The 22,826-nt window shown below is 39.4% G+C and overlaps 1 protein-coding gene across 4 annotated transcripts in view; it reads left to right on the top strand.

Annotated features, from left to right (window-relative positions):
* The window catches only part of EPG5 (ectopic P-granules 5 autophagy tethering factor), a 57,763-nt gene that overhangs the window by 14,482 nt on the left and 20,455 nt on the right, over positions 1–22,826 (top strand). For 3 of the 4 annotated variants that reach the window (XM_075021246.1, XM_075021248.1, XM_075021249.1), the window contains 19 exons: positions 288–445; positions 3,754–3,908; positions 4,491–4,631; positions 4,840–5,004; positions 6,232–6,354; positions 7,943–8,202; positions 9,848–9,988; positions 10,709–10,853; positions 11,712–11,909; positions 12,435–12,545; positions 13,332–13,451; positions 14,951–15,117; positions 15,317–15,544; positions 17,409–17,532; positions 18,450–18,591; positions 18,671–18,842; positions 19,799–19,961; positions 20,549–20,691; positions 22,237–22,393. In XM_075021246.1, the coding sequence (XP_074877347.1) occupies positions 288–445; positions 3,754–3,908; positions 4,491–4,631; positions 4,840–5,004; positions 6,232–6,354; positions 7,943–8,202; positions 9,848–9,988; positions 10,709–10,853; positions 11,712–11,909; positions 12,435–12,545; positions 13,332–13,451; positions 14,951–15,117; positions 15,317–15,544; positions 17,409–17,532; positions 18,450–18,591; positions 18,671–18,842; positions 19,799–19,961; positions 20,549–20,691; positions 22,237–22,393 (3,013 nt within the window). The remainder of the gene's footprint in view (positions 1–287; positions 446–3,753; positions 3,909–4,490; positions 4,632–4,839; positions 5,005–6,231; positions 6,355–7,942; positions 8,203–9,847; positions 9,989–10,708; positions 10,854–11,711; positions 11,910–12,434; positions 12,546–13,331; positions 13,452–14,950; positions 15,118–15,316; positions 15,545–17,408; positions 17,533–18,449; positions 18,592–18,670; positions 18,843–19,798; positions 19,962–20,548; positions 20,692–22,236; positions 22,394–22,826) is intronic. The other variant, XM_075021247.1, reaches the window with a different exon arrangement.

Consider the following 22,826-nt stretch of genomic DNA (forward strand, 5'->3'; position numbering starts at 1 on the left):
AATAGCTTTAAATACTTAATGGTTTAAACAAGACTGCAATATGCAGGATTTTTCAGCACATTGGTAGCGTCAGGATGGGGAGGAATTATGTCTTGAATTCTAGCCTCTGATAGAAGTTCTGAGGACTTGTTCAATTCAGAATGAGGTTAACTCAGAATTTGAGATGCTAAGACACATCCTCACATTCCTAATTCTGTTACGTGGCAGAGATGTGGGTGTATGTCTCCTTTTCAAATGTTGGGATTTATCAGGGTGAAACTGTTTGTCTGCCTCTTCAAATCCAACAGGTTGGGAGTCTGGTTGTTCATGTCCGAGATGCCTTATGGAACCTTATCCAGTAATATGCTTTGGAGGCTCTTCTTTGTCATGCACTGTGCAGAGAGCGAGCACCTGGAAAAGCTCTGCTCTACTCTGCAACCTGCTGACTGCAAACAAAGACTCAAAGGTAGAATTTCTACACTCGGAACCAATTCTAATCAATCCAACTACTGCTGCATCAGCTATGGGTTTAGTTCTTCATATGCTGCATTGTTAAATACACCCTCAGCACCATGACTCGTCCAGAGGCCTTATAAGTGTCTTGGGCAATTCATGGTCTCCCAGTACTTGTTTGACCAAACTCTCATTTTAACAGGCATTGTCAGATCTACTGTCCTTTTAGTTTTCTTTCTGATAGTGACTGCTACTGGCTGCTTCAGAGAGCTGCAAGAGCGCCATGCAGTAGGTACATCTTGTGTATCCTCATATCGGGTCCCATCTTGGCCTTCGATAGTATTTAGAAAGTAAGATTTAAATCCTCAAATACAGAATTTTGTATCACTTAGGGTTAGGTGGGGTTTTTTGTTGGTGGTTTTTTTTTTTTTTGTGAGCTGTTGACTGTTGATAGTTCTATAAATACCCCAGTCCTCTTCTCCCCTGCCCCACTCCCCCATCTTGCTAGTTTTGGCTTCAGTAACTTACATTGTAGGAGATCTGCTTATCTTCCACAACTACAGATGTTTCCATTATCTCAAGCCTTCTTTTGATGCTTATCTTGTCCTGTATGACACCTTTTCTTTCTATTTCCCCTTGACTCCTGTCCTGTGTTCATCTCCACAGTGATTGTGGTGGCTTCAGCTGTAGTGGAGTTATTTAGAAGCCAGCTGGAATGCTACTTCCCCTTTGTTGCTGCCTTCATGGAAAATATTTCAGGACTTGATTGACAGGGAGACAGGTAAACAAAGCAGTAACTCCCTACTTCACAGCCTCTTTGCTGTCTTCAGGGAGAGCAAATAACACTGTCAGTTTTACTTTCCAGCTAGCTGGTAGCCCAGACAGCAGTTACCACATCAACCAAGTCTTTTGATGGAGAAGCAGAAGAAAATGTCGATCTTGAGAGGTTACTGAGTATCTTAACTGTGTGCAAGCTCAGCTAACATTTAAGGCAATGTGGAGTGGAAGAGGGATATCAAGGCTGTAGCTGTGTACACTTCATGAAGTGCTGATCTGATTAGCACTTGCCAGCCAAAACAGTAACGGTTACACTGTTTCAGTAGGACTTCTTTATTTTTGTTTTTGCAAGAAATTTTTACTGCATCTCAAACAAAGAGAATGTAATGTGATGTAGTGGGTTGCAGCTCTGACAGCAACAAACACTGGTGTTCTGGTGTGTGGGGATTTTTTGTGTGGTGGTGTGGTTTGTTTTTTTGTTTTGTTTTGTTGTTCAGCCTTTGTTTTGCTTCTAGCTAACTTCTATGTTTTAAAGTCCCTGGTATGCTGACACAGGATATTTTTATCCTCTTCATTCTCCTCGATGGGTTATGTCAGCACAATACTATTTTTCACGAATGTCTAGACAGGGAATATCAACGGTTCTTTCAGTGAATTCCGTCTAATCTTCTGAAGTAGCTTCTTTTGCCTGACACTTACCAATATAATGCTGACTTAATTTCCTGCAATTCATACCCTAAAAGACCATGGCATTAACGTTCTCCTGGGAGAGAACCATTTTTATTGGTTTCCCTTCCCAGATTAAGTTTGAGAAATGTTAAGAGTGGTGAATCTACAAGGGGTAGCAAGCCTTGGTAATTGATGGAAGCTTTAGGCTTGCATATATGGAGGTGGGACCATAGTTGCTTTTAAGGGATAGGTAGAAAGAGAATGATAAAATGGAGTGCAGTGATGGAGCTGCACTTACTAGGATAACCTTTGGACTATGAAAGCTACCAGATATAAACCCCTTCTCCATGCTGTGAGTAATTCTGCTATGCCTTTATATATAGCAATGGCATAGTCTTTTTTTTTTTTTTTTTTTTTTTGTCCTTCTGTGTTAGCTTAAAAAAATCCCAAAACAACAATAACAACAACTACAGTGCTCTGTAGCTTCTGCTATAAGGATAAAAGGTAGCATTAGGAAAGGGAGATAGATACAATAGACATGTCTCATCCATTTATCAGGAGTGTAGTTTGTCTTACTATATGGAAAACTCTTTACTTAAATTGCCCAATTCTTTAGCACACTGTTCATGAGATGTTTTGGCTGTACAAGTCTGACCTTCTCAGGTTGAAGTACAGTTGCAAAATTCTTGAAAGCCCTTAAAATAGAATGTAACGTAAGTGGAAGTGTTTAATCACAAGCCTGCTGAGCACGTGCCTGTGCAGATTAAGTAGTTGAGTGCCACAATGAGTGCTTTTTCAGTATATTCAACTGGTACGGTAAGATCACTGTAAACTGTTTACTGGCATGTTATGCTTCAGAGGAAGCACACCGCTCTCCAAACAATTTTACAGTTCAAATGCAGCTTTCAGTGCTTGTTTTGCTGCACAGACTTTATTTAAAGTTATTTGGAAGAAATAAAAATCATTTTAAACTCCTGTTCAGTTTTTTGTTGTACCCTTCCTTTCCTGTTGTCCCCCACCCCGAGGAATGAAATGTTTATTTGCATTTGGCAACATCTCACTATTGGGTTTAAAGAGGAAACCTGCCTTGAATTCAAGTGAAAGCATCTCTTATCCTTCCTGTCCTGTGCAACTTCAGTTCTCTGTTTTCAGACATTTTTTCCAAACAAGTACATTCAGTAATTTTCTTGTATTGAGTTTGAGAAACTGGAACCGACCTTTTCTTGTAACTCTTGGACATAAGCATCTAGCCCTGGGCCTAGATTGAAGTATTTTTATTTGTAATCGGCATAGAATGATCTCCCCGCTTTAATTGCTGCTTGAGATCATGGTATGCGGAATGAGCAATCTCTCAACTTGATCGAAACCTCTCTGCTGTGCTTGATGGGCTTAGTTTTAATCTTCTCTTGACTGTGTGCTGATTAAAATTGGAATTCTTTCATATAATTTGGACTTAATCTGTGGAATTAATTGCTCCAATATGTAATGGCAGCCAAAACCATGATAACATTTTTAAAAAGCAAAAAGATTCAAGCAATTCTTCCTGTGAATGGTTAACATTACATAGTTAAAATAATATTAAAAATTGAATTCCAGCTGTTCTTGAAGCATTTTTAGCTTTCATTATGAATTATGAATTACTAGCATATTTACTGAATCATATGGACTCACTGCATATTATGGTGTTTCTTGCACCTTATTTTAAAGCAGCCAATACCAGCCACTTCTGAAGAGAGAATACTAACCCAGCGATGATTATTCTGTTGTCACTGATTCCTTGTCTGGGATTGGACTGTCAATAAATGTATAAATATTGATGATGTATGTCCTATAACAGTTCTTTTATCATGTTGCTTGCATGTGACTCTCTTCTAGACCCAGAGCACCTTGAAAATTTTGAAAAGTATCTCAAATCAATGAACTGCTCAGAAGAAATTTGTCTGCTCACCACATTTGCTCAGATGGCACAAACCAAACGGGCTGATGTTGATGAGGATTTTATCAAAATCATTGTTCTGGAGATATACGAGGCGAGTAATATTGCTGGTCCATTCAGGAAAAGAATGAATGCTCTTTTCCTAAGAGTGGAAGGTGTGAAACTTTCATGGCTTCTATAGTTTGTTCTACCATGGAACTAAGAAAGCACGACTTCTGAGGTTTATAATCTAGTATTGAATTGAAATATCCTGAAGTGCATGTTCTTCTGGGAGAAGAACAGCCTTTCTGTAAACCAAGCCAGAATGAAACAAATGAACAAAAATATCTTTGTTTTGCTTCATTTTTATCACACAGATCTAACTTGTAGCTCTGAAATTCCTTGTGTGGTGTTTTTTCCTGTTGTGGTGTGTAGCAATTTTTTTGTGGGTTTTGTTTGTTTGTTTTGTTTTTAGTGTGTGTCTGTGGTGGTGGTGTTCCTATGTTTAGTTTTGCACTTTGTGACGTTATAATTTCCTTATCTTCTAGGACAATCAGTTTCAGTTTTAGTATTGGTATTTATCAACTTTGTCCAGGATCACCAAGAGCAATTTAGTTCTGTATTTTTCAGAAGACATTTTATTGCAGTCAGTGAAGGTCAGCCATAAACAGTAACTTTTCTCTGCTCATCTTCTCAGCTGTCTTATGTTAGTCTTTCCACAAGAGAGACATTTTCAAAAGTTGGTCGAGAACTCTTGGGAGCAATTGCCAGCATCCACACACAGATTATTTCGGTACTGCTGGATCGAGTTAAAGAGACCATTGAGAAAGTTGGGATGGTAAGTGCCAACATCCATCACGTAAAGCAGTTAAAACTAGAGGCCATACCAGACTGTGTTACAAGATACGGCTTGGTATGAATGGATTGTGTTAAAGACCTGTCCATGTTTTTTTTGATCGTATCACTCTTTAAGATAGAAGAGCATAATGCTGATTATTGTTCCATACTGACTACTGATTAACCTTTTTTCTCTTTTGCCCTCAAAGGTTTCTTTATATCTGTTTAAAGAACTGCCATTGTACCTGTGGAAGCCTTCTTCGTCTGAGATAGCACTGATTCGTGACTGGTTATTAAATTACAGTCTAACGACAGTGGAGAACAAACTAGCCTGCATTATCTTGGAAGGGCTAAACTGGGGATTCGGTGAGCATGTATGTATTAAAAACAGGAGGTCTGAACTTGGTCAGTTTTGGAGAGTAAAAGTGTTACTCAACCTGGGGCTATAACAGAATTTGAAGACAGTTAATTACATGCTTTTATATGATGGCTGTACACTTGATGGCACAGGATGGGAATTTCACAGTAATTTTGCAGCATTCTGCCTGAGGATTTGATTGTGTTGCTTTCTTGTAGTCTGCAGCTGAGATTAAAAGAGATATTTAAGCAGGAGTTTCCTCTCTAGAGGAAACAGCTGACAGGACAATTTTGTGAGTGACTTGATTAAGATATCTCTGGCTGCAGAAATAGAGGAATCCTCCAAGAAGTGTGTATGAGACGGATGTGACTGTAGTTTGTGGCCTGGTATCCAGGTATGGTTTTCACAGTGCCAGAAAACTAACGATTGAAATTAGAGATTTCAAAGCACTCAGCATTATTTAAATGGTTGGAAAATATTACATAGAATGGGTTACTCCAGGAGCTCTATCAGTTCAGGAACCAACTGAGGGTGAATGTTTTTTCAGAGAGAAACAGAAATAGATTGGGGAAAAAATCCTGTTGCCTGTGTTCAGTGATCCATTTTAGCATTGTAATCCGTGCATTTGATCATACTGAACTCTTCTTTTGACTGTGCTGATACTTGTACATAAAGATTGCGTTAACTTTTTCTCCCTGTTTCTTGATGAAACATGAAAACAAAGGAATGGTAGGGAAAACTAACTGTGAGGTCTTTGCTGTGCAATAACAGTGTCATGTCTGTACCATTTGATACAGGAAAAAATAGTTCTTTAATGTGGCAATTGATAAGAGGAATTACTGTGTTTTGATACAAAAAACCCATGATACCTTTTTTGGTTTTGTTTTGTTTTTAAAGGAAAGATTTCCAGTATCTGTACTATGTAATTTAAAATGCCATCTATGGATTTTTTGATTAATTTCTATAAATCCACCAAATGCACATGAGAAGTGATTATAGTCCTTTTTTTTTTTTTTTCTGGAAATAATCTAGCTGTCGAGCTTTGTATTGCCCAGTGTGAACTCATTATTCTTCAATGTTGGTCTGAGATTTTTCTCACTGGCCAAGATTTTGCCTAGGTATTATAATACTTAATCTCTTTCTGGCCCTTCAGATTAAGATTTATTTCTCTGTAGTGCAACTGAATGATACAGTTGTAGAGACCTTTAAATGAGGCAAAGTTGTTGTGCAATTCTGTTTTTAGCAGGATGCTCTTCATCTGGATCCAGCTGTCCATTCTGAAGTTGCATTGATGGTCCTGGAAGCGTATCAGAAATATCTCTCCCAGAAACCATATGCTGGGCTGCTTTCTGAAAGCATAAAACAGGTATTCCTTCTTCAGAATTACAGGGAATAGATTATTGATAGTGATAGATAGGAAAAACTTCAGGCCAAGACCTTGTTTTCTTTTTTCTTTGTAAAAGCTATACTATCTTGATACTACTAGAACATCATAATATACCAACTCAGTGTTTTTGCTGCACCCACAAACCTATTTGAAGATACTGTTAGACTTATGTTGGACATCTACATGAGAAATAGAAATTTAAAATTTGTCCCCTTGCAGGTTTGCATTATTATCTAGCCTCTAGCTGGATAGTTGCAAACTGTTCTTGCAAAGCATCCTTTACTCATGCAGAGTTGGCCAGTACTTGCTTAATCAAAGGCTAGTTACTATTACTGGTGAACATAAGAGACATCCTTCCTGTGCCTCCAGCTCTTAGTCTTACCTTATTTAAAGACTCAAGATTTTAGGAGCTTTTCTGTAGTGATCGGTGCTGTGTTACGTGAACACCCTACAAACATTTATTACATTGATTTTACAGCACACTGGTGACTGAGGAAGGTATGGCTCCAAGTTACAGAAGGGGAATGGAAGGATAGAAAGATCAAGGTTAAAAATCCCTTTTTTGGATATTCAGTCCAAGATGCCTCTATTTATTTGTTCAGAGCTTTTAGCATTGTGTTGTGCTTTGTCTTCTCAGTATTTCTTGTACAGTGCTTTCTCCTCCCCTCCTGCTCTGTGCTTTTTTTCCCAGTCTTTTTTTCCCCCACTTTGAATGTTCCTTATTGTCTCTGCTCTTTTCTGACTTGCTTCTCTGCACTTCTTAAATCATGGTTTGTTGTCTTGTGCCAGCTAGATGAGTTATCTTTTTAAGCGTATTTCAGCCTTGGTTACCGCTTTTATTGCTGAATCTGTCCTGACTTGTGTGAGCTTGTAACTGGAATTTGAGAGAAAATAATGCTTAGATTCATGTATCCCCACTCGGAGAGAATGAAATATCTGCACTGACTCCCAGCTCTGCAATTTACACTGGTCAGAGCATGTATAGTAGTTTTTCCCAAAGATTTCTAATTCCTTCTGATCTGGACAGGGTTTTTATGATAATGGACACATGTACATGACACAGAGACTCTGCCTGTCCACATTACAGAGTTCTTTCTAAGGAGAGGCTACCAGGTTTTAGGCTTTTTTTGACAGATGTTATTTTTGTACATATATATCTTTTGTATTCCTTTCACTAGCAGTCTTAAACATTACTGAAGGTTGTGTGTGTTTTTTTGTGTGGTTTTTTTTTTTTTTTTTAAATAGTAAAATTTAATTTGAGACCAATATCTAGTTTGGAGTACTTTAGCCAAACAAGTATAGGTTGATAGCCTTCACCAAAAGGGATGGGTGCGGGGGGAGAGGGGTTGTGGAAATCAAGGCCATAGAAACAGATAATTCAGATAAATTTAATTGGTGGTGCTACGTGGTGTGTCTGAAAACTAACTACTGCTGCTCTGATCTTGTGTCACGGTATTGTGACAGAAGAGGAAACTCATACAAGCTGACCCGAGTCCTAGACTAGTGCCATACGTGCTGTAATATGGCTGTGCTTCCTCTCATTTCTGTTCCTGCTGCTTCGTTCCAGGTCTCCTACTTAGCCAGCATTGTTCGTTACGGAGAAACACCGGAGACTTCCTTTAATCAGTGGGCGTGGGGTTTGGTTTTGAGGTTAAAGCTTCACAGAAATGACCGTGGCATGCAGCATGGCTGGCCTGCAGTCCCTGTGTCTGACAGAGTGCTCGATATGACAGAGTTAGTCACGCTTCACCCCCTCCTGAAGGCTGTCAAAGCAAGCATCCCTATCGGCTGTTATCTGGCGCTGGCAATGACCACGCTAGGTCACAGGTAAGCGTGCTTTTTCGTGTTTGTCTTGGCTGGATGGCCCCAGTGACTGAGCAGCCTGCCTAATGATGAACTGAGGGCTATTAACATCTTTATGCACGTTTAAAGAATAAAAGACGTCAGATGCAAGGGACTGAGCAGTCTTTTGGGGACTGTAGTTTCGAACAATGTGCCATTTCCTTTATTTTGCTAATACTATTTTTTGCCTTCTGTGTGTTAGGGTCAAAATAGTCATTAGAAATAGTATTGCAACTGAGGGGTTAGCATGATTGCTGTGGACAAGAATAACTTTTAACCACACTTACTGAAAGGGTTGTTCTACAGGTAATTTTTTTAGCAGGGCTGAAGTAGACCATTCAGAAAATAGTGAAAAGAAAAAAAAAAACCACTTATGCTGGTAATGATAGAGACCTTTATGACCTTGATACTGAACCTCCTAGCCCTGACTGTGTTCCAACAGTCTTTTCCAGTGCTTTCAGCTGGTTTGTAGGTAAGGCTTTGGACGTAATCAAATGTGCTAGTTGATTAAGGTACAGAGCCATGGGTAGGTTAATCTCTCCCAGGTCTGTTTTCCCTGAATCTGTGATCTCTCTAATTATCTCTTACTCTATTCAAAATTTTCACTAACTTGTTTTCTGCATATAATACTGCTTTAATCTTTAAAGAGAAATTGTCTTGGCTTTCTTCTCCTTCCCCAAGCCATTACTTGATGCTGAGGTTATGCCATAGATACATATGTGCGTCTTCAAAGCACTGGAGTAATTTGAGACTGATGTGAAGGTATACTGGTTTGAGAATGGAAATGTTTACATGTCTTTGAGCATGGAACAAAAAACAAGGAACCTCTTTACTCCTGTGTTGGTTCCCCCCCTGCCCCCGCTTTGGCCTTGCGAAGAACCATTTGACATCCTTCTGCTGTCTAAACAATAACACTGATATTTATCACATGCAAAAGTTCAAGGCCAGTTACGTTAAGAAACAAAGCGCTGTACTGTATGCTAGTGACTTAATATAATATTTCTTTTTCATGATCTCAGAGTAGACATAGTATTAATGTTTTATGTCTTTTCCTAATGTGCAACCCTTCTCAGTTAGCAAAACTTGATGCAGAGCAATGTACCAAATAAGTTGCTGCTAGTGAGTTTTCTGGACAGTAAGAGTAGGATTCAGCTGACTGCAACCATCTAAGTACCTACTGTAAGGAAACCCTCTGAGCTCCATCTATAGGTAGTGAAGAAAGATGTCCAGAGCATCATCCATGCTGAGGAGATGTCAAGGCTAGATAATATGAAGCTCCCTCTGTAGGTTCTTCCTTTGCCTGGAGAGGGAGCCTGGTTGGTTAGGTTAGGCAAGAACACTGAGCTTTAAATTGATTGAGGCTTCATGGCTGAAGACCCCCATCTCCAGTGATTTTTGGAGGACAGAACACAACTCCCCCCAGAAGGGCAGGAAATACCAAATCTGTCAGCAATTGAATGACTCCTATAGCTGAAGAAAAACCTGTGGATTTAGCTGTTTAGGATTTCAATGATCAAGTGTAAGGATACGAATGTCTTTACATCTCAGTTCACAAAAAAAAAATCAACACCTTGTCTCCCTTTCTACTGATAGTCAATATGTTTCTCTCTCTCTCTCTCTTTTTTTACAGCATTGAGAAGTTCTGTGCTGAAGGCATCCCTCTTTTGGCTGTACTCATCCAGTCTAGATATCTGAGAACAGTAGTCCATGTACTGGATAAAATTTTGCCCTTATTTTACTCTTGCCAGTATTATCTCCTGAAGAATGAACAGTAAGCACTATACATTCCTAATATGTTTATTGATAAAGAACAATGGAAGTTAATCTTAACTTATCAGACTTCATTCTGGGTTTTGCATCTGGTGAGAATGTGACGCAGATGATGGGGAAGTACATCTGGTTTGTTTGCTGAGTTACTTTTTGACACTGACTGTGGTTGAGGAGGTAGTTGTCAGTAGGATACGCTTCTACATCACGTGTACAGTTGTCACTGATGCTGCTGCTGCGCCACAGAAGGGGCCTTCGGACAGCTGTATTTACAAGTAGCTGTTGTATTCAGGTGAATGAGAAAGACAAGCAGCAATACTGTTTAACTGTGTCACTACTGGTAAGTTGAGCAACAACTGGGAGTGTTCTCAAGTGCTGGACCTCAGCTGTCTGTCCTGGTCCTTTAGTAATGTGGTCCCTGGGGTGCTTTTGGCTTGGGCCACCTGGCAGTCTCCCAAACGGTTCCTGGGCTAGATTTGGATGCTGAGGTGGATCAGGAACTTTATTCAGTCCTGATGAGCTGCATTGAATTACAGTCTGCCATGAACTGCTCATACTGTGCCTATGATATGGTTAAATCTGTAGCATGGTTGTGAATCAGAGTCCTTGTATGTGGGTGTCACTAGTGCTGTTGAGCTGGTTTTAAATTCTCTAGAAGCAGGTTTTCTGTATACTATGCAGTAGGAGAAATTTTAGAATTAATTTAATTTGTTGACATCCCTAGGTTTTTATCTTACATCCAACTCTTCCTTCATCTGGATAGTGGAGTCCCTCAAGGCGTGACCCAGCAGGTTACCCATAAAGTAACACAGCACTTGACAAGTGTGAGCTATGGAGAAAATGTTAAGCTGCTCAGTAGTATGATACAGGTAAGAAGATTATTTAAAAAAAAAATTAAAAAAAAAAATCGAGGGGAGGTTGAAAAACAGGTCGGCTTTTTTGACTGAGTTAGTGTTGAAGGTTAGAAAGGATACTGAATCTGGCAGATGTGCAGCCACGGAGTACCCTGCATCAAGCAGAAATAGTTGGGTTTGGTTTCCTGAAATACTTCTGCTTAAACTTGCTTAAATCTGGCAATGCATATGACACTGGACATGACAACAATATGTGCCTTCCAGACTTCTTGGAAAGCACATTTTCTAATACCAGGTCAAAACTGCCTAAAAAGGGACTGTAATATGCAGCCCTACTTTCTTGCTTGTGTTAGTTGAGGAATGCAGCAGATATATTAATGTTTGAAAGTTTTGCTTTTGACCATTAATTTATGGCTGTGGTATGAAAAAATGTTCCTGTGTTAGGGAACAGTATTTTTTCAAAGTGCAGGGAGGTCAAGAGCCAAGGTCCACCAAGTTAGAGAGGGGTAAGGACTAAAGGGAAACAGACATGCTCTGGGAAGTCCTTTTGCAGGAACAGCAGGTTACACTTCAGAAATAGGTGCCATTATGCCTGCAGGTCACAGGGATCCCACTTATGGCTTTGTGTCTGTTTTTGGTGATATTGGTCTGTTTTTAGTACAATCTGCAGCTCTCCAGACTGCAGAATCTGCAGAAATTTGAAGATAGAAGATGACAAAGCTGTTTTTACATAGGCATCGAGAGCATCGTTGTAAACTATTTATTTTAAGGATAGGCCCACAGCCTTACGCAATTTAAACAGTTCTTCAATAATTTCTTAAGCTTTAATTGAAGCTGCAATCTCTTGAATAATTTTACCCTTTAATTTGGCAGACCCACATTTTCCTAAGTGACCAGCCAAATGGAGTGGGGCCGGCTGCAGTACTGGAGTTCTGGGTTCAGGTCCTCACCAGCCAGCAGCTGTGGCACAGGGACCGGGCAACACTCTTCTTGTTGGATGACTTATGTAAAGCTGCTTTTCAGTACAGTCAAGAGGACTGTATACAAAAGCTGCTTTACCAACAACACAAGGTAAATAGCTGTGGTGTACTGGTGTAGCTATTGAGTAAATGGTCGGTTCACGTGTTGCTCATTCTAATTTTGATATGAATATATTTTTCTGAAATGCAACAACAACAGTCATGATGATAAGTGGTAATGGGGTTATCTGATTTGTTTCTGAGTAGGTCAAGATTAATGAAACCTGATATTTTAAGCATAATAATAATTAAAACCTATTTGGAACACAGGTTCATTCATAAGAGTTCTATCATATTATTTTAGTTTGCGATCTTTGCATTTCAAGTGTTCAATAGTGCATTTAGAACAAAAATAGACACTGAAAAAACAAACACTGTTACTGTAACAGTCTTTTCACTGAGAAAGGCATGAAGTACAAGCAGGCATTTCGGTGGTGACTGGCTGAGCTGAGGTTGGGAAGTAGCAACGTGAGGCAGAAAGGAACCTGGATGAAGGTAGAGTGACAAGTCTGTAGCTTGTAAATCATCTGTTAGGTTGCTTACAGTAAAAACCCCAATGTTTTCTGTTTCCGTGCAGAATGCTTTGGGCTATCATTGTGACAAAGGTCTGCTGTCTTCGCTTGTTAGCTGGATTGTGGCAGGCAATGTGACACCTTCCTTTGTTGAAGGCAATGCTAATTCCTCTCAGGTAAGTGGTATGGTGGTGTTGTATGAATAACCCTGGGATAAGCAATATTCAGGTGTCTAGGGTTTGGGGTTTGTTTTTTCTGCTTTCACAGGTTTTTGCAGATTTTTTTCTTGTTCCCTCTTTCTTCCTATCCCAGTATTTGTGAGTTTTCTTGTGATAAAATCCTAATTTAGCCTAAGAGAATACTGTGGGTTTATTACACTAAAGGGAACATGGACATTTTGCACAGAGAGAGTTTGTCTGATTTGTGTCCAAGAATCCGTATAATAGGATTTATTAGTTAAGATTTCTTTTAATCTTCAATTGTTCTCGATATATTTAATGACAGAAAATACGTAAAGCCTGACTTTTCTGTTAATCAGTCTTTATCTGTTAAATATTTTGAATACTAGTTGCTTTCTCTCTGCTTAAGCAAGTTCCTTATTCAAGCAAAAAGAAAAAAACCTGCAGTACCCCAGATGAAATGTGTAGTGCAGGTGGGAGAGAGGAGATCTTATTTTACTGTGTTTGAGTAGGTTGTTTTCTCCAGAACTCTCTGGATAATTCTGTCAGTTGTCCCTGGTTTCCCCCTTCTTTCTCAAGATTGTACAAAATACACAGGGAAAGTTTGAATGTAGATAAGGAGGAAACTGATTTTCAGGTTTCTTGTTCAGATATGATACTGCTTTTGCAACTTTGTAATGAGATTCTGGCAAAAATGTGTTCCTCTTAAGAAAACAACAAGCTTCCTGATCCTACCCCTGCCGTTTTGTTAATTAATATTTCTGTTACTACTGTGTTGTATAGGTCTGGTTTTCATGGATGGTGTTAAATATGGAGTCAATATTTGAAGAAGATTCACAGCTTCGCAGAGTTGTTGAGGGGGAGTTGGTTATTAATGCTTTAACTCCTGATCAAGCTTTGAAGGTGAGAGAACTGTTCATCCGCTTTTATTAGAGAGAACTGCTGGAGAAAAGTGTTCCCTTGCATTGTTCAGTTTTTATCTTACATACTTTTTCTTACCAGGATAAAAGCATAAGTAATGCTTTATCTGGCTTTCGAGGAGAAAATACATCTCAGGGAAGTTTGCTTTTACATTTTGAGTTGAACACCTAAAAACTACCATGCAAATATCTGTTTTTTAATATACCATTATTTACAGAAAACGTCAGTCACTAATTAGTGCTCTTGCATGATTTTCTGTGTCATCTGAATGCCATATGATCTTCAGTGGATTTATTCTATACCACTGAGATGGGGAGTGCAGATACTGTTATTTTACAGGTGGCAAAACTTGTCTATATTTCAAAGAGCATTTCTCAGATGATCTGAATTTTGCAGAAGTCTGGGCTTTGCTTTTCTCTGTATTTGCTGAATTATTTTCCAAGACTTTCAGAACTATTTAGGTCTTTCCCTTAACAAGGCACTTAGTCAGGTGTGCCTTAAGCCACGTTGCAGCATTTTCCAGGTTCTTTGCCCAAATTCAGTTAGAAATTCTGGAATGAAGCAAGTGGAAACCAAAGCTGTCCAATCTTGAAGTGTAACTTTTGGCCCATCCTTCATCTCAACTTTTTCAGTGTGTTTTAATGAAGAAGGTAGTCTAGAAGCTCTATGAAAATAGGTTTGCTTGGGCTATGTCCAGACTAATACATGTCTTTCATCCTTGGAGACTAGTCTGGAGAACATTAGCCCCTGGGCTTGCATGTCTCGATTTAGCTAGAAAACAGTGAGATAGTATGTGGGTAGTGTGTGGAAAAGGGTGCTGAGGGTTCCTGAGGTCTAGTGTGGGGGATGAGGTAGTGCCAGGGTCTGCACTAATACTTGGGAACTCAGAAAAGCCTCCCATTCCCCTGCCTCAGGCACAGTCCATGGGAGCTTGGTGTGTGACTTCTTAATGATTTAATGGGTCCGTGGAGTAGTGTTCCATGTTGCTAATAGGGAGTGCTGCTGCTCATATGTTGCTTTGCCTTCATTCTGCTTTTGCAGAAATAATTTTTTTTGTTTCCTTCTGTATTCTTTCTTCACATTAGTTTTATTTTGTTTTAGATTTTCAGTAGGCTTGTATGGAACGTAGTCTGGAAAAAGCTAAAAGTGGCACACTGTAGGATTCTGCGTCCTCATGTGGCTTAAGACTGTTATTTTTACCAGTTGGAATGTGCCCTGTGCTTCACTATTGCTGCTTTGTTCTCTAACATCACCAGTCTTATGGAAGTCAGAGGTGTAGCATTGCTCTCTAACAGCTGTCCAACATAACTGAGCAGGGCAGCTCTTCCTCTAAGACCTGTAACAGATGTGTGACTATTTCCAAAGTTTTCTCCTCCATAATTGCTGAGTTTTCATGCTGTGTTAATCTGTTAAGTTAACCTGTGACAGCCTGTTACAGGGAACCACAGCAGAACACTCATCTGAAAACGTTCTTTTTGCAGAAAGCACAGACCCAGCTGAAGCTGCCCATCGTACCATCCCTTCAGAGGCTCCTGATTTACCGCTGGGCTCACCAAGCCCTTGCTACCCCTGCTGACCACCCTCTCATGCCGCTAATCTGGCAGAAATTCTTCCTCCTTTACCTTCACCGACCAGGACCACAATATGGGTGAGTCTGATCATAAGGGCTCTAGCAGATTAGCAAGCACTAATAAGTTTGCACTGCAAGTGAGATTAAATGCCTCACACTAAGATTGCACCTGAAAGCCGTGGGTACCAGCAGCTTCTATAAAGAGTCAATTTATTTGCAGAGATGCTGATTTGAAACTTGCAACAAGAGTTTGTTGTCCTTCTTTGTTCGTTTTTAGATTACCTGTAGATGGCTGTATTGGAAGACGTTTTTTCCAGAGTGCAGCTCATGTTAACTTGCTAAATGAAATGAAGCAGCGGCTAATAGAGGTAGCAGACTTCCACCATGCTGCCAGTAAAGCACTAAGAGTAGAGAGTCCTGCAGAGGGCAGTGATGGATCACCGGAGAAGGCAAGCTGCTCAGCAGATTACCTGACTTCACCAGAACTGCATAAGGAACTTGTCAGGTAAAAAGAAGCCTGCCCAGTTCAATCTTACTCAATGCGACCACCTGAGCAACTACTAGAGCACAGGCTTAGCTGTGGGAGGCATTAAGGGATGTGACCCTTGGCTGACCTAGATGTACTGCAGGCATTTGGTGTATGTATAGTTGTGGTCAAATCCGTTCCTCTGTTGATATAACTTGTTTTGTTTGAGAGGGGGCTGATTTTACTACTAAAAATAAAACATCGTTGATGGGCTTGTTGCTCCCCTTAGGGGAGAGCTTTGCTTTTTTAATTAATGGTATCCCCATGCTGGTAAAATATTTGCTGTGTAGACGTATCTGCTACTGGTATGTACGTCACTGGCTATAAATGTAAAATGATACTTTGTGTGTATACATCTGTTTGTTACAGACCAGGGCCTAAATTTATGTCTGAATAAGATTACTTCATCAGGGAATTTACTGGGGACTTCAACACGTTTCAGTTAGTGCAGTTTACCCAGTTAGCGTGCTAAAGTTGAGCTGCGACAAGCGTGTTATGTGCCAGCTGGAAAGTGATATGTCTGCTTAACCAAAACCTTAGCAGAAGACTCTCTTCTTGTGTTGGAGTAGACTAAGGAGATGGGCATGGTCACTCACTGCGACTCAGCTGATGAACGCTCACTTTTGTAAGGGGTGGTAACACGTATCTCATCCACACTGAAACTGTAGTTATGCTGTTCAGAAGTCCGTGGCTCTGTTACACAGAGGCTTTTGGTCTGAGAAGTCTACCTTAAGAAATATTTGCAGTATTACAGTATCTGAATATTCCCAGAAACTAGTTGAAAGGATTATTTGGAAAGAGTCCCTTGTTCAGGGGGTTTGGGCATATGGGATCTGAGCTGCTTTTAAGTGCTCCCCCCTGCTCTGCCCCCAGCAATCAGTAGGTACTGTACAAACAAACAAGGGAGATCATAAATCCTCCTTGGTCATCTGTGAAAAATAATCCAGAGATGCTCACTGGGTGTAACTTCATTAATATTTTCAGTCTTTCATTTCAGAGGAGTTCCCTACTCCAACATAAAACCAGACTGCTCTACAGCTAAGGAAATCTTATGCTCAGAATGTTTAATGACCACCTAGACAGGGGGGGAAATATTGGTAGAGTTCATAAAGACTGATTCTTGGAACTAGACTACTTCCATTTTTTCACCAATGACACTGATATAGAAAACAGGAGTTTGCTAATGATATTTAATACCACAGTGTGAAGATTTAATGGCATTCTAGTTCTTCCTTGTCAGGAAAGCTTGGATGGTATGATTATAAAAAGGGTACCACTCAGTAGAATGATGCCAGTTGAAGAAAGAGGTATATTTATGTTAAAATGCATTGTTAGCAGGGGAGGAAATGTGAATAAACTAGCTGTGAATTTGACTCTGAAAATAAATTGAAAGATATAATTCAACTCAGGTGTGACCTTTTGGAGCGAGCATTCTAGAGAAGTCATGGGGTGAGAAGCCAAACTTGCTCAAATGTGCTGTTTTTTCTTTGGTCTTTCAAATGGGATTGTGGATGAGATTCCCTGATATAAGAGACTATTCCAGTCCTGGCTCATGTGCTAATTTGCATAAATGCTTTCCATTTCAAAATTTGTCCTGTTAATCTTTGTTATTGCCCTTCATATTTTTCTAAATAGCTTCTTTTCACTGCTGGTCTTTGAACTGACACTTGGTAAACTAATCACAAAACATCTGAAACACCTACGTTTTGAGCCATGTCACCTTGTAGCACTATTTGTTGCCTTAAAGCTAAACCCCAGAATGAGACTGCTGTGTAATACGTGCTGTGCATAGAATTAAAGTTCACATTGATTTATTTTTTCCTCTTTTTGTTTTTCTTCTCAGGCTTTGTAATGTTTTTGTTTTGTGGTTGGAAGAAGAGAGTTTCCAGAAAGGAGACACGTACATTCCTTCTTTACCGAAGCAATATGATGCCCATAGACTTGCTAAAGTCATGCAGAATCAACAGGTGAAGTGCTAATGACACTGCCAATCTGGGATCCCAGATTCACTTCACTCATTAAAATGGGTCTTCCAAAGTAGCGAGAGACTTGGTGTCACTGGTCTTTAATATACATATAGCATGTATGATACCTTCACAGCTCTAACTTTTTTCGTAAAAATCCTGTGCTATCCCAAACTGCCTTCCTTTATGTTTGAGCGAGGACTCATGAGTAGATTTCTTGCCTGTCTTAATGAGAACACAGTTCTTATTCTGTACTGTTCTGTAATTCTTTTTATTTTCTAAGACGGTTTTAGAGAATTATTGAAATTGGAACTTTAAGTGACAGAATATTGGAAGTCAAAATCTGCTCATGTTGGTAGTCTGTAATATGTCAGGTTCAAATATAAATTAGCTTGTGGGAAGTGTATATTATTCTGTCCAGTAAACCTAAAGAGTTAGTATAATTAAAAAAACATCTGAGAGGGGAGATTTTTGGAAGGGCATTTCCTCATGCTGCCTCCTTTTTTTTTTTTTTTTTTTTTTTTTCATTCCTGCAGTCCTGCTTTAGCCTGATTACAGTTAAATCATGCCATGAAGTTTTAGACTGTCTTGGTTTCCTCTGTGTTACTTTTTTAGGAACAGAGTTTTAATAATCTGTACCCTTTCTCTTATTTGTTAGAAATTATACCATGCGTGCTTGTCTGATTTCTTCTCTAATTGTCACAAATGCTTTTCAGTGGCTTATCAGTATATGTGATAAAAATTCTGCAGCTTTTTTCTTCAATATAGATTCCCCCCCCCAATAATAATAATTTTCCTATGGTTTAAAACTGCAGGCTCTAGTTTTATGTACTTATTTTAGTTACCCAGCTACTGGATGGATGCACAGTATATGGTACTGACCAAAATGGGAATGACAATTTAATTCTTTTGTGCTTTAGGATTTGTGGATGGAGTATGTCAATGTTGAACTCATACGCCATGAGTTTCAGGAAGCTCTAAACCTTTGGCTGCAAGTTCAGCTTGAATCACATACAACCTGTGTTTCTGCAGGTCAAACAGATTTCACCAACCCTTTATCAGGTAAGAGATAAGAATATTGTTAATGAAACTGGGTCAGAAAGAATTATTAAGCATGTTGAAGCCCTGGTTTCTTTTCTAGCCAAAGAGAGGATAATGAATAATTTGAAGAAGTTTGATACTCCCAAGCCCCCTCTTCCGCTCCAGACGATGAAAGCTCCTGTGCCAGTTATTTCCTCTGCCAGTCTAGTAAGTCAGAAAGAAGCAATTCAGCTCATGCGCATGGACCTTAACATCTTGCAGCGACATGCCAAGTAAGACATAGCTGTTTTCCTTCTGCCTCACTAGCACGTCTAGCAGTGTCTTCAGGTGCCCTTTGCAGCAGCCTCATTTGTGGTGTTGGCACAAGGCTGTCAGTACTTGGCTTCCACTTCTTGTCGCATTTTTTTTTTTCCTTCTTGGTTATCATGTTGTTATTTCACTCCTTTAACTAAGATAAGACTACACAAGTCTTATCTAATGACTGACATTACATTAGCTAACATCTAACTTCTACAGTTTCTTTTCTCATTTGGCATGCTTCTTAAAATAAAGCCTCCCTTTAGCCTAGACTTGTTGACAGTAAGTTAGTTAACTCTTTCGCACTAATGTAGTAGCTGCAATATGAAGTACTGGAGCCCCTAAGAGAGAAATCTGATTTCTGGAACTATTAGCTTTGTGAGTGAAAGAGATTTTCTGTTTTTAATATTCCTACTAAGAGAATCCAGCTGAATTATTTGCAGACACAGTTGATGAATCTATAGCTGTTCTCACCCAAAGTAGTCATTTAATAACAATATTATAAACCAAACCAAAACTTGCTAAGCCCAAGAGAGGATGTGTCTAAACAATTCCAGCAGCAATTTTAAGTGGGCTTTTTTCTGTTGACAGAATCATCCCACAGTCCAGCTTTTTTTGTCTGGTGGAAAATTGCATTTCCTACAGACGGTGATCTTTTTGATTTCCTTCCAGGTTGTCATATAGAATAATTAAAAAATTCACCCAGACTTGAGTAGTTTTGTAGTTATAAACCTATTTCTTTATTACTTTGAAGTGCTACTACTTTGAAGTTTTAACTCAATTTCATTTAATAACCTTTTATGTTTTCTAGGAAAGTGTCACAAGTTTTTTTACAGCACATTAAATTGAAGTCTCATCTCTTGCTTATAAATTCTTAGCATTACTGCTTTCAATAAAGGTTTTGGTAACTTTATTAATGAATGCTTTTCAGAATTGCAGCTCTCTGGGAATCTCAGCATGTTGCTCTTAATAGTGAAATATTGGACGCGGTACCCAAGCTGTATGTCAATCGGGAAGAGCAGATCACCCTCCATTTGGAGTGCCGGGGAACTTCAAATAAAGGCTGTCAGGGAGCAGCTCTTCTAACCATCCAGGTTGGAGACATGGCATCACTTCTATTTTGGGGCTGTTGGACATGGGTAATGAAAGTGAAATGGCTGAATGGTTACAAGAATGGTAGCAGCTGACTAAATAAATCCATACACATATAATAGTTACTTGAAATAACTAGTATGTAATGCTCAAAAGGAGATACAGATCAAAGGCTGAAGAATAACTTGTCACATAAAGTTTGTTTTGCTCATAGCATCCATTCTAAACTGCTTCCTAATGTGTGAATGTATGAATATGCTCACTGATAGGAATAGAAGCATGAAAATATTTATAGAAATATTCCCACGTTGCTTGGTACAGGAATTGCTTGATTCCCCTCTAAGTTTCAGTCCCTGTGGATTAAAAGTCTTACGTAAAAGATGTGAATTATATTACTGTGTGATAATAAATAGGAACGTGACCAAGGATGTGTGCTTGGGCATGATGTACTAAATCTGCTCAAAGCTCTCGGGGAAAACCATCTATATTCAGAATTTTCTTACTGGGTTCTGCTTCATTTTTACCAATAGGTGCAACATAGAAGAATTTTAGAATTACTCTGAAATGAATGTGTCTTTTTGTCATTTAGTTTGAAGGGAAACATAAAAATGAAGCAGTGAACCAGCAGCTTCATGCTTTGCGTAAAGAAGTGAGACAACTGCAGGCAGAAGCTACGAAGCCACCTTCTCTGGGTGTTGTGGAAGCAGCAGTACATGTGGAAAATTTTATAACGTAGGTTGTTCAGACCCTGTTTTTAGGTAGTGATGTTTTGTATTTCTTTTTTATATGTTAGAGTTAAAATGTGGAACCTGTTTGTGTTTTTTGTAATGCTTATCAGCTTAGGTCAACAACAGAGCTGGAATGCCAAGACCTGTATGTTTGTGACACAGACCTCTAAAGGAATAACTGTATCATCAGAAGGTCATTCAGCCTCAACAGGGCACACAGTATTGTTTTCTACTTCAGTTTATTGTACTGTATGTTAGAATAGCCCATCTAACCCTGCAAAACAGTATGACAGGAATGCTATGTTGAACTTTAGGAAGTGGCAAACTTGTACCACAGCTGTCTCAGCCATAGGCTAAACTATGCTTTTAATATCTCTGTAGTTTTTTCCCTGTTATAGTACAGGACATAGCTCTTTAGTAGAGAGTTATGATTTGAGGTAGGTTTTCAATGTGTGAAACAAAACTGTGCAGTGGAAGAGGATTATATAATACTCCTTTTTGGGGGGGTGTGTGTGAATAAATGGATTAGTCCAAGACCCTCTTCCTCTTGAACAGTTTTGCAACACCGTTCTTCTCAATCTTCTAGATTTCTGCTGGGATTCTTTTAGTGTAGTTGGTTTCCTACAGAGTGTACTCACTGTACAAGTAAAAATATTTGGTTACTATTTCTACACATTCATTCTTGATCATTAATTTGAAAAACTCTGAGCTAGTTCTTGGGATTTACAGCTGTCAGATTGAATGTTTTTCAGATGTTTAAATTCAGACTCAGTGAAGATGGGGGTTTGAGCTCAATAAAACATTTACTTGGCAATGCACAAAAAAAAGATTGAGTCTGTTTTAATTCTGTTATTGCTGAGCCTGTTAAGTAAAATGAGGTAAATTTTCTTGCAGTAGAAATGTAGTTGAGATGGCCTAAGAACATGCTGAACACATGATTTGAGGGAGAAATAATCTGTTGGAACTATGCTGTGAAAAATCTTTTGATGATCCCTTTCTGACTCTGATTATGGAGACTTTCTAAGGTTTGGAGATACCCGTTTCAGGCAGCAAAATGACTTGAGCTAAACCTGGGACTGTCAGCCTGGATATGAGAAGGCTCAGGGGTTTCTCATCAATGTGTAGAAATACCTGAAGGGAGGGTGCAAACGAGATGGAGCCAGGCTCTTTTCAAGGGTGCCCAGTGACAGGACCAGAGGCAATGGGCACAGAGACACAGGAGGTTCCCTCTGAACATCAGGAAACACTTTTTTACTGTGAGGGATGACACAAGGTGCCTAGAGAGGTTGTGGAGTCTCCATCCTTGGAGATGCTCAAAAGCCATCTGGACATAGTCCTGGGCAACCAGCTGTAGGTGGCCCTGCTTGAGTAGGGGGGGTTTGGTCCAGAGATCCTCAACGATGCTGTGATTCTGTCAACCCATGCTTGATGATCATGTGAGCCAGAAATATCCATCTTAAGGCTATATATTGGCAAGAAACCTTTCTTTATTGTCTCATATTATTTTCCATGTGTAAATTTACTCTGCCTTTTTTTTTCTTTTTTTCAGGGCCTTAATAAATATCTACAAGGTGCAGCCTATGCCTGCAATTAAGAAAGTTGGAATTAGTTTATTTTTTATGTTAGTGGAATATGTGTGTGATGAAACTCAACGCAATCCTCCCACAAGGCAGTTCTTCACGTCCTGCATTGAGATTCTAGGCCAAGTGAGTCTGTCCTCTGATTTTTGGATGCCTAATGCTTATTTCAATTGCCTGTTGATATTGGTGGTCTAAAACATTCAGAAGCCTGAAAATTAACGTCTAAGCTTCAATCCCTTTCAACTGTTCTTTTCAATTAATTGTGTAATACTGTTGTGGTTTAACACCAGCCAGCAACTAAGCACCACGCAGCTGCTCACTCACCTGTCCCCCACCCCGTGGGATTGGGGAAAAAATCGGGAAAAGAAGCAAAACCCGTGGGTTAACATAGGAATGGTTTAATAGAACAGAAAAGAAGAAACTGATAATGATAATGATAACACTAATAAAATGACAACAGTAATAATAAAAGGATTGGGTTGTACAAATAATGACCAGTGCAATTGCTCACCACCCACCGATCGACACCCAGTTAGTCCCCAAGTGGCGATCCCCCGCC

The sequence above is a fragment of the Buteo buteo genome, chromosome Z (assembly GCF_964188355.1).
Source record: "Buteo buteo chromosome Z, bButBut1.hap1.1, whole genome shotgun sequence".
In the NCBI taxonomy this organism is placed as follows: domain Eukaryota; kingdom Metazoa; phylum Chordata; class Aves; order Accipitriformes; family Accipitridae; genus Buteo; species Buteo buteo.